The 12461-nt window shown below is 34.0% G+C and overlaps 1 protein-coding gene across 1 annotated transcript; it reads left to right on the forward strand.

Annotated features, from left to right (window-relative positions):
• Positions 1-216: 216 nt before the first annotated feature.
• LOC111996565 (DNA (cytosine-5)-methyltransferase DRM2) lies at positions 217-11083 on the forward strand. The gene is made up of 10 exons (XM_024028551.2): positions 217-639; positions 3121-3166; positions 3400-3537; positions 4768-4867; positions 4951-4997; positions 6969-7085; positions 7416-7515; positions 9245-9336; positions 9543-10271; positions 10518-11083. Exons 2-10 carry the CDS (start codon positions 3164-3166, stop codon positions 10947-10949), a joined length of 1758 nt encoding a protein of 585 aa, XP_023884319.2. The 5' UTR covers positions 217-639; positions 3121-3163; the 3' UTR covers positions 10950-11083.
• The last annotated feature ends 1378 nt before the right edge of the window (positions 11084-12461 follow it).

Genomic DNA, 12461 nt, shown 5'->3' on the forward strand with positions numbered 1-12461 from the left:
TCATTCATTCCATTCCTTTCCTTCCCAACATCCCATTATAACTTAAAAGAAAAAAAAAAAAAAAAAATAATATTTCGTGGCCCCATATAAAAATAATTTTATACCTATGACCATTGCAGTTTCAGCATTTTAGGAATCTTATTTTTCGAAACTTCTCGTTTTTTTTAAAACGAGAGTTGGAACGAGCGAGTATAAATACTTTTTTTCACAGTAGCGAGTAGAACGTACTGACTACAGTATCACTTTAACCGCAACCCGAGCACCAGATTCCGAATGAAAGGAAAAAAAGGTTTCACACCACACCACACTACTCGCGCTCCAAAGCCTTCTTCTTCTCAAAAATTCACACACTCTTTTCTCTCTACCTACAACAACAACAACAACAACAACACACACTCTCTCTCTGTACTAGATTTTCTCGCTCTAGAATTTTTTTTTTTTGCATGTAGCTTGGTCTTCTTTCTCTGACCAAAATTTTCTTTTGTGGTTTTTACCCAAAAAAAAAAAAAAAAGAAGTTTGGTTCAAATTTTAACTGAACCATGGAGGTTTTGACAGAGGCTTTGTAGTAGTACATTATTGTTTTTACCGGAAGTAGCTTCAGAATCAGAGAGGGTTTCTTGCTTTCTCGTCTGGGAGAGGTAAATTTTCTTAACCGTTATTCTTGAAAGTAATTTTTTTTTTTTTTTGATAATTAGAGTTGATTTATGTTAACTTTTAAGCATGTTTGTTATTCTCTGTTTGGTTGCCAAGAAATGGAAAGATTGTATTTCTTTTGTTTATTTATTTATTTATTTATTTTTTGTGTTTTGAATTTGGGGGAAAGAGAATGTCTTGGACTGTACGATTCACTTGAAAGTGGGGTTTTCATTTCATTGAATTTTAAACTACATGCAAAATAGGGGGGGTGGGGTCTGGGATTCTCTTTTTTTTCTTGGAAATGAGTTTCTCGGATTTTTCTTGGCAAATAAACGGATGTGTTAGGTTTATTTTGCTGAATATTGTGGAGTATAATTGTTTTTTGGTGCAAAACAAAGAGGTTGGGATATTGAAAATTAGGGTTTTATGTTGTTCCAAGTCTTCAAGAGGGTTTTGGAACATTTGGGAAATAAATTGTGAAAAGAAATGCTAGGGACACACCCATTCTCGCGCCTTGCTTATGTGTCAACTCTTGATTGGATTTCAGCTTTTTCAAGTACATGTGGTGGACCCATATGAAAGTGTTGGAATCCAATCAAAAGTTGACACGTAAGCAGGGTGTGGGAATGGGTGTGTCCCTAGCATTTCTCAAATTGTGAGGCTCTAGTTAGGGATCTATATGATTGATAAGGGTTAATTTAGTCACATTTTTTCTTGGGGCTGTGTTTGGCGAGGTTTGTAACTGGTTTTGGATAAGGCATTGAGTAGTCAATGTATGAGCAAAGAATGTATCAAGTCATTGTATGAACAAATGGCTGAGTTTACCTCTAAACTGGGTTGGAGAAAATTCCTCCAAGCCACTACGCGGACCATTCACACACAATCTTCTAGTCACATATCCTATTTAATGAGTCATGTTATTTAACACACCTGGATGGTTTTATGAATCACCACATAATGGGTTGGAAGAGATTCCTCAAAACTGGTTTGGAGGAAAATTTGTACATGAGCGAATGACATATTTGAGAGAGTTTGGTTGATTGCAGATCAATGCCGTTGAGTTCACATAGGAGATTAGAGATCTGATAGATTCGCTTTAAGTGGTCTTAACATTAATAAATTCATGCTTGACCTGATTTTTGGTGTGATTAGCATCTGAAGTTCTGCGTTCTGTGTTAATTCCTTTTAAGTACAAACATTTGTTGGAAAGCATAGATAAATAATCATTGCATTGGTTCATGTAAGATGACAAAATCTGAGAAACTTTTCATTTCGTATTGTTTTACTAAGTAAGTACACAGACTATCCTTAATGAAATTGGACACTAAAAACAAATGCAGGTATTCATGAACCCAAAGTATGTTAATAATTAGTAGTATTATGGACTAGGATATACAGACAAATGATTGGTAGGCCTATATCTGCAGACATAGCTATTGCTCTATATTGCTTGTAACTTGGTCAGATCAATTTCGAACTTTTTCATTTCAGAGGGTTCTGTACTCTCTCATTTTCTGTTTTTCTGGAAGAGACATACGATGATGTATGGCAGTTAGTGCTTTCTAATATTCGTAGTTAGTGCAATCCACAAGCTCTTATATTCTTCCAAGTTTTGGGCGACTCCATTTATAAATAGAGTATTTCTGTTTAAGTAATGGACTCTTTCACTTTTTTGGATTGGGAAATCGATTTAAAAGATTTTTAGCTGCTAATTTAATGTTTATGTCAATTATCATAAATTTTATGATTTTCCCATTTTTTAGCGACATGTTTGGGGTAGCTCTGCTGGGTATGTAGAAAAGCTTTCAGGAAACATGACCAACCTTGTATGATCAGACATGTAAGCTTGGTGTTGTCATTATGATTGTGAAAATCTGTAGGCTACAGTCATGATTATTTAGTTACATTGTCCTTTAGGCTTTGTTTGGTTGGGAGGATGGAAATTGTTGAGAGGATAAAAAAGTGGGAGGATAGAAAGTATTTGTTTTTTCTATCATGTGTATTTGGTAGAGATGATGGAAAAGTGGAATTGTTTTTTTTAAGAAAAGAAGAAGAGATTTTTGTTTTTACATTGTGCTTATAAGAATTTACAACTGATTCTATGTGTTACAGTGAATTGGTTATGATGGCTTGTACTCTGTAAGATATTGGTCAAATTTGACCAAAAGATTTTGGTCAAATTGTTTTGGACTAAAAACTGATGGCCCCACTTGATTTGATAAGTTCTAGCGTATATTTGAACAAAGAAAATTTTGATATTTCAAAGTTATGTGATCATCCTAACATCTCACCTCATAAATTTATTATGGGACTTGAGTATTATCCTGGGTCCTGATCTACTATTAGCAAACAGTTTATATAAGTCATAAGGTGCATAATGTAAACTTTTGGAATTTAATATTTGTCATTACTTCTGTAATGATTTATTGCACGATAATATGCCTTTATTTGGTACTTATTTCCTTATTTGTATTCCTGAACAGTTTGGAAACCTCAACTTTGCACAAAGCTAGAGATTACAGAGAAATGGTACTGTTTGTTATTCATTATAGCTTTATATTTGTTAATAGATATAATTTTGGTATCATTTTACTTTCACAATAATTCTTCTTTTTTGTTACAAACGAAAATGGCTTGAATGACCAGTAAATAACTAAATATTAGGGAAAACAAAACCGATTTGGTTATCTATATATTTCTGCCAACTGTGATTTCAATTCAATACTTCATGCATGTCAGTGTTGTTGTTTATACTTGAGCAGGATGGGGATGCTTCTGGTGTTGAGGGTGACAACTGTGACTGGAACAGTGAAGACGAGCGGGAAATTGATGACTTCTCTTTATCTTCTTCTTCAAGTTTGACACCTCCAAATGAAGAAACTGTTACTGGCTCTGGGGAGGTAAATAGCAGCCTATTCTGAATTTCCTTATTGTTTTCAGCATTCAAAATATTTATATACAGGCGTTGAAATTTGTGGCAAAAGGGTTCCAGTTATTAAATTTTATGGTTTAATTATGAAGATGGCTTGAGATGGAAGACTTCATATTTGTTAGTATCATGGAAATATTCAAATGAAATTTGAGGCATCTGGTGGATATTAATAATCAAGGAATGATATACAAAAGAAATGAGATACTGATTTCTGGTCAAGTGTCATGCATATACTTAATATTGTTAAAAAAATGCCCAATTCTTATTGAAAATATTTCTCTTCTGAACCAGCTTCTGAAAAATTTTGTATGTACTTGTTCATATGGTTTTATCATCCATCTTTAGATAGTAATTTAACCAGATTATGCATTTTTAATTTCATTAGTCAGTTTATTGTTGTATGTTCCTAGTTAATGCATTTCTCCAACAATTTCAACAAAACAAAAAAAGAAAAAATAAAAAGAAAAAGGAAGAGAAAGAACATGGTTAAACAAAATGGTTCAAGTAACTTAACAGATAGATGTGGTAGATAACTAAGCATATAATTTAATTGGTTATCCAAGATTTAAGCGTGACTGTCAATGTTGTCTCGAGGTTCATTCTTGTTAAGCATTTGTTTTATTGTACTAAGCTTAAGGATTTTCCCTAGATTATTAAAATCTTTAGCGTCTATAGGTATTCCATTTGTGGTCTAGTCTTGGAGGGATATCACAAAATTCTATCTCTTCTTGTTTAAATGCCGTCTTATAATTCATAATATACAAAAGGACTACCCTATGTTCTTTTCCATAAGGAAACCAACATCTCTGTTGCTTGAATTCATATTGTGGAATTTATGAAGATTTTCCATGCATTTATTTAGTTCGTAGGGTACCTTGTTGCATTTCTATTGAGCTGCATAAACTTGTTGTCTTCCGATAATATGTTAATCCAGCCAGTTATTATTTTTACTTTTCATCATCCATAAGAATGCATATGCATGTGTTATATGTTGCCTTTGTTTGAGATAATTATTTATGCCTCATTTATTCATAATAAATACTTCCTTATGGTTAGCTTCAACCACATGCAATGATTTTTATACAAAATTTCTTACTACTAAAATACTATATTCATACATTTATGTGCACAAGAAGATTTATGTAGAAATACAGATTGTTCATTAAATAACTATTTATCTTTGTTTTTATGTCTCAAGGCAAGCTCATCTGCTGGTTCCTCCAACTCCAAATTGTTTGATAAGTTCATAGGGATGGGCTTTACTGAAAAGATGGTTGCAAAAGCAATTCAGGAAAATGGTATAAGCTCTATCTTACTTAAATTGTGCACATGTTTTTAACTTATAAGCATTATAAATAACCCTTCTCTGATGAATATCCAGGAGAGGACAATACAGATTCAATTCTAAATACACTCCTTACATACTCGGTGAGTTAGTGATGCAGGGAGTACAATTAAAATTATTTTTGAATTGATTATTTTTATTTTGTACTTATTTGAGATACCTGATCTCATATTTGAATTTTTTAATTGAATTTGTGCTTTAATGCTGTTGGGGATTTTTTTCAATGCAACGTAATTGTGTCTTGATGTAACCTTGAAGCCCATTAAAAACAACCTCTAGGAATTGTTTGAGACAGTACAATTTGAATATAAAATCTCTGAGTTAAGAGTTTTCTCTAAAGCTTGGTTGTGAAGCCTAGGATTTTCTTCCCTCCCACCCCTCCCCTTTTTTATTTCTTATTGATGCAAACCCGTTTTATAGTGTACTCCAAGTCTTTGTCATAGCCCAAACCCGTGAAAACCACCACTGAACCCACACCCCCACCGTCAAGATAAGGTTGTATAATTTATTCCACCCATTGATATGATCATTCTAAATGAATTTAATACAGTGGGACAAAAAGCTTCTTTGGTTTTAGTACAACTTCAAGTGCTCCAAGAGTTTTTGCAAGTGTTAACTGCAAAAGTTCTTATCATAAGCGCTTCAAATTTGAGGTCAAGTTTTCACCAACCAAGGAGTGATGCGGGGAGTACAACCAAAATTATTTTAGATTTTTACTCATTTTATACACAATATCAGTTATTAATTATTGAATTCAAATTTGGGCTTCAATATTGTTGAGGATGAGGATTTAATGGGATGTAATGTGACTTTATGTAATCCTTGAAGCCCTAAAAATGAGGCTATAGGAATAGGGTTTTTTTTTTTTTTGGGGGGGGGTGGGGGAGAATCGGCTATAGGTATAGTTTGAGACAATTTTGAATGGGGGGGGGGGAGGGGAGAATCGGCTATAGGTATAGTTTGAGATAATTTTGAATTATAAAAAATAAAAAATTATAGAGCCTAAGATTTTCTTTTTCTCATTTTAATTCTTATTCATGCAAACCCATTTTGCATCACTTATTAATAGCTTCCTAATTCTCAGATGATGTAGTTGCTACTTCTGTCTTGGCTACATAGTACCATTAGCCATAGTACCATGTTATTCCCCGTTCTCTTCATGCAGATTCTATTTCTATGAACTAAACGATATTGTTTAACTCCAAATGCATTTTTTTAAGTAATAAATTAAATAAATATTTTTATTATAATATTTTTGTATAAATATTAAAATATATGTGTATGTTTGTTCTTTATAGCTAAATAATATAAAATAAAAATTACATAAGTAAGTTCTTTTTTTTTTTTTTGGTTTTTGGAATCTGCGCTTGAAGTGACCAAAGAAATTATTATTAAGTAAATTTACAATAATGAAGCAAATTGAGAAAGAATATAAAACAAATAAAGTATAATTGACTTCAACTATATGAAAGGTCCATCTGTACTATTAATAAAGAATTCCCAGAATTTTTTGGGACTTATCTTGCTTGTTACAAGCATATTTATTCTAGAAATTATCACAAACTGCCAATGTGCTCTAGCTCAACTAGCATCTCCTCCCCTTAAGAAGTTTTAGGTAGAGGATGAGGTTGTGGATTTAGGACCCATTGGGTGCATGTATAACTTACCAATAAATAAAATGGAAATTATCACAAACCCAACTCAGTAACCTGGTATTTTTGGACTCTTTAAAAATTGGGGATCATCTTTTCGAGAGAGTGGAGAGTGGGGAACTGTAAATATGGATGGTATTCACTTGTAAACTGTTCCAAGACTTACATACATTTTGCTTATCCCCTATCTGGTTTGAGTGGCCTAATAAATTGTCTATCACATTGGACTGAAAATTCTTTTCTATGGCTTAATGATTGGCTACCTTGTTAAACCAGAATTTATTGTCTATGGTCTGGCATATGATTCTATTGTGAACATCCTAGTGCTTCACCTTTCACAACTTGAATTAATCTTCCATTTGGGGTATCTATTTATGACCTTTATATTAATTATTTTTGCAGACTCTTGAAACATCTCCTCAAGAACAGCAACATATTGATTCTGATAATTACTCTTTGGATTGCGATGGGAGCTTTCTGGATGGTTTCTCTGATGTTGACAGTTGGTCTGACAATGAGGTAGAGATTTTTTATTTTTTTATTTTATTTTTTATTTTTTTGGGCTAAACTAATTACTTAGATGATGTTACTGTATGGACTTTTGAACCAATTTTCATCTAATATACCCTTCTGCAAATATGAGCCCACCAGCAACTCTTTATTATGCATGGCTTCCTAGTGGATCTTGTCTTCCTACCCACCTAGATGGAAATATAATTCTGCAATATTGTTGAAAGTTGTGCAATCATTGATGCACATACGAGGGACATGTAGGATCATGACAATTGCAATTATGTTTTTTTTTTTTTTTTCCTGATAATATGCATATACATTGGATCTATCTTGCAGGAAATCACAAATACTGTGTTTGATGAGGATAATAAATTATCATCCTTAATGAGTATGGGGTACACAAGAGATGAAGCTTCAATAGCAATGGAGAGATGTGGTGCGTATTTCAGTGTTATGCAGATTTTGAAATGGTTTAGTTTTTTACTCATTTTTGTCCATGATCATGTCATATCTTGTGAAGATTTAAGATTTAGTTTCCCACACCCCAACTACGACCCCTAGTGGGGAAAAATTCTTAAGAAGATTTAAGATTTGGGTTTTTTACACCCTAACAGCACTGCAAAATTAAAACAAAGGATCCTGCTGTGTCAGTCAAGTACTCTAGCTATGCTGCATTGCTGCTTATATTTTATCAATGCTCATTTTGCATCATCCATATCTCACATGACAAGGTATTGGTTGGAGTGTTTAAATTTTTCATCATTTATATTGGTCTTTGACACTTTGTTTGGGAGTTCATAAAGAAATGGAATAGAATAAAATAGAATGCATTTAAGTAATGGAAAGGAAAGGAAAAGAAAGGAATGAAGTAACATTGTTTGGTGGTTTTAAAATAAAGGGTTGGAAAGGAATGAGGGGTAAGAAATCTTGTTTGGGAGTAATATAGAGGGAAATGAATGAAATCATTTAATCACAATATTAATATTAGACCCTGGTTTTAAAATGAAGGGCTGAATATATAAGGGTATTTGGGAATTTTAGTGAAATTTTATTAAACCAAATTCCATTCTCTGATTCCTCTCAATTTTGGGAGAAATGAAAATTTGAGGTTTTGAGGAAATAAAGAGAAATGAGTGTTTTCTTCTATTCATTTTATTCCCTCTCACTCTCACTTAAACTTCCAAACAAGGGAATGGATCTTTCCATTCCCTCAATTTAAACTCCCAAACAAGGGTAAGGAAGGAATATTCTAAAATTATTTTTTTCATTCCTTTCTCTCCTCTGGTCCTCCCTAACAACCTATGAAGGTTTCAGTTTCAAGGTATCTTTGTTGCATATCACTCTTCTAGTTTTATTTTTACTGAGAAGCTCTATGTAATACTTCTGGGATGATGCATGCCTTTGCTGAGTAAAAGCTTTATTTGAATGGAGTGCTTTTTGAGTGAAAAAGTATGTATAAACCTTTAACAGTTGTTTATGGCAACCATACTTCCATTTTACCCCCCTTTTTAAAGAATTTTAATGTAATAAAAAATGTTTTAGGATCCTAATTAGTCTTTCTAGGATTCATAGCTGACCTCAATGTTTTGAGATTAAAACTTGGTTTTTGTAATAAAAAAGGTTTGAAAGAACACCAAAAGGAAGTGTTGTGCAAGAACATAGGTGGTGTTCAAATGGGATCACCCAAAAATACAAAGTAAATGAAAAATTTTATTTTTATTTTCATTTTCTTGTTAGTCTTTGAGGCAGCAATTCAAATATTTTGGTAACATGACTAGATTAGGTTTAGTTTTGGGAAATAGGCGACGGTGAGAGTACTCAGAGAAAAGAATAGTATTTTGCAGATGGTAAAATCTATATCTATGAATAAAAAGATAAATTTCATGTGGGATGGGATTAGGAGAAGTTGCACAGGGCTGGTCTAGGTGAGGTGGGACATTTTACCATCTTTATCCGAGTTTACTCAGTGACCTTGGTTTCTAGGTGGTGTTATCCATAATAATGATAATATATATGTGCTTCTATGGCTCCTTCTCCTCAGTCTTCTTTAGTGGCTATCTTAGTTGACTGTGCAAAAAGCTTCTTCAATCTCTTGTTATTATATCAGAATGCGCTTCTGCTGTTTCTTTTGTCCTTGGCCTTATTATGCCCTCCAAACACTTCAGGTCTCAACGCATCGCTTGTGGAGTTGACAGATTTTATCTGTGCTGCTCAAATCTCTAAGGTAGAGGATGCTCATCTGCCTGTTGAAGAAAAGGTAATTAATTTGACTATTTTAAGTGGGAATAAATTCAACCACCAAAAAAACAAATTGAACTTAAAGCTTTGTAATTATTTTTATATGTTTAGTTTGTTTTCCTGTATAAATGGAGTATTGAACCATAGTTTTATCTACTGATTCTATTTATACCATGTTGAATATCATGTGTCAAAGGTGATTTTTTTTTTCATCTATTTTCACAGCCAAGGCCTAAGCTTCCATGCATAGTTTCTGCTAAGCTCAAGAAAAGAAAACAGTACGATTATGAGATGTGGAAAAGAAAAAAGCAGGCGCTCCTTGATGATGATGAAACAATTCGTCTTCCGAATCCAATGATTGGATTTGGTGTCCCTAATGAATCACGCCCTACAATTCATAGAACACTCCCAGAGGCAGCTATTGGACCTCCCTATTTCTATTATGAGAATGTGGCGCTTGCTCCTAAAGGCGTTTGGACAACTATTTCACGGTTCCTATATGATGTGGAGCCGGAATTTGTTGATTCAAAATATTTTTGTGCTGCTGCTAGGAAAAGGGGCTATGTTCACAATCTTCCAATCCAAAACAGGTTTCCTCTCCTTCCACTTCCACCACACACCATTCATGAGGCATTACCCTTAACAAGGAAATGGTGGCCTTCATGGGATGAGAGAACAAAGTTGAATTGCTTACAAACTTGTATTGGTAGTGCAAAACTGACAGAAAGGATCCGAAAAGCACTTGAAGACTATGATGGTGAACCACCTCTAAGAGTTCAAAAGTATGTACTTGATGAATGTCGAAAATGGAATCTGGTCTGGGTTGGGAGGAATAAGGTTGCCCCACTTGAACCTGATGAAGTAGAAATGCTTTTGGGGTTTCCAAGGAACCACACAAGGGGAGGTGGAATAAGTCGAACCGATAGATATAAATCACTTGGTAATTCATTCCAGGTGGGAAGTTGTTGCCATCTCTTTATTATTCCTTTTTTAAGATGAGTCAATAATACATGAAATAATCATGAATATCTTTGAAATGTTGCATGATTTCAAAATATTTGTAGAATGTTAGCTATTTTATACCAGAAATGCTTGTTAATTAATTTTCTCCTTGAATTTTTTCCAATTTTGAGTGGTTCTTGCTTGAGAATATCCCTGGGAATTGTAAGTCACTTAGGCTGTTGGATAAATTATTTTCAGGTTGACACAGTAGCATACCATCTCTCAGTCTTGAAAGACATGTTCCCAGGAGGTATCAATCTTCTCTCTCTTTTCTCTGGGATTGGTGGTGCAGAAGTAGCCCTACATCGACTTGGTATCCCTTTGAAGAATGTTGTGTCGGTTGAGATTTCAGAAGTAAATAGAAATATTGTCAGGAGTTGGTGGGAGCAAACAAACCAGAAAGGGAATTTGATTGACCTTGCAGATGTGCAGCAGCTAAATGGTGACCGGTTGGAGCAGTTGATGAACTCATTTGGTGGATTTGATCTTGTAGTTGGTGGGAGCCCATGTAATAATCTTGCAGGTAGCAACAGGCATCATCGAGATGGACTTGAGGGTAAAGAATCTGCACTCTTCTATGATTACTTTCGTATTCTAGACTTGGTCAAGAATTGGTCAAATGTATCATGACAAAAAATCAATGAATTTTTTGTAAAGGGGCTTTCTCTCTTAAGTTAAACATGACCTGCCAAAATCTTTTTAAGCTTCTGATTGTTTCAATGGAAGGAATTATTAGTAAAGGAAGGTAAAAGTTATTGACCGGATGTCTCCATGTTTGTGATGCTGGTCCAGTATTCTGTTGGAGTGAGCATTCTCTTTAATGACATCTTACCAACTTGAAGTGTCCTCTTAACATTTTGAGGATCATAGCACTTCGTTGTAGTAAAATTTATTTTCTTATGCTGTGAATATGTTGGAATTGCGTGATAAATCTGATGCTGGGCTGGGGCATTCAAAGAATGAATTGTCAAATCTGAAACAATTTGAATTCAGGACCTCTCACACCCGTAGCAAGGATTGCACCTTTTCCCCCAAAGGATTAGCCCTGCTGAGAATCTCTAGAACCATTTGTTTGTCAAAACAAAGGTTATCTATGTAATTCTGTACTTGCAAGAAATTGCAGTAATTACATTGAGGGGACAGCAATTTTCACCTTAACGTGGTTTGACTATCATTTTCACATAGATTGTCTATTACTTTTATATGGATACACTACTTTTTCTCCGTCACTCATAGTCATATTAGGTTGTGGTAAAAGTTGTGACGCAATAGTATTGTCCGTAAATTTTCTCAATCGCATGTCAGCATGGCATTCTGCCTAAGCTGATAAAATCCTATGAGAAACAAGTGCTGCTGATCTCATACTCCGATACTATCAGATATTATTGTCTCCCTTTTTTGTGGTAAGGTAGAGTTGAGTTAATGAAAGAATCTTCCTTAGTAGAGTCCGTTGTTCCCAAGATTTGTTTTGCATAGCATGTTTGTTTCTTGGTTGTCTAGATTTGCCAGGCAGCAAGGGGTAAATAAAACAACTCTCAAAGGTAAAACGAAGTGAGAGTCTGGTTACTTGTTGGGAGCTGATCATATACTATTTTTTTACTCTTTCCCTCTTGAGAGGATAAGAAAAAGTTGAGAAATTATGGATTCCAATTTCTTTCACATGTTGGCAACAAGTGGACAATCATCATTTGGGACAATTACGGATTACCTCTATTGGCACATTTGTGGGTACAATTTATATTTGACTCATAATGGTGAATGGGCCTACTATGCTTAGTAGTTCAAGAATCATGATTGACAACAACCATGAAGACCGATTTATTGGTAAGGGTACAAAGCGTGAATTGCCTTCACCTACGACCTTCAGACATTGTTATGAGGGGAAAAAGAAAATGTTATTAGAACTTCGCCAATAATTTTTCTTTTAATTTAAAAAATAAAAAAAGGGAAAAGCAAAGAAAAGAAAGAAAGTGAGAGGATAGGAAAGAGAGAGAATATTGTGATTTTTTATTATTTGGTTGGGGTGAATAGGAAGAGGGGGAAAAAAAGTGGCTGTAGTATTTAAACAAAATGGAATGGAAATTGACATTTAAAATAAAATTACAAAATTACCTATCCACTTTTTTATCTTTCACTTTTATA

This window comes from Quercus suber, unplaced genomic scaffold (assembly GCF_002906115.3).
Source record: "Quercus suber isolate HL8 unplaced genomic scaffold, Cork oak 2.0 scaffold_419, whole genome shotgun sequence".
Lineage (NCBI taxonomy): Eukaryota > Viridiplantae > Streptophyta > Magnoliopsida > Fagales > Fagaceae > Quercus > Quercus suber.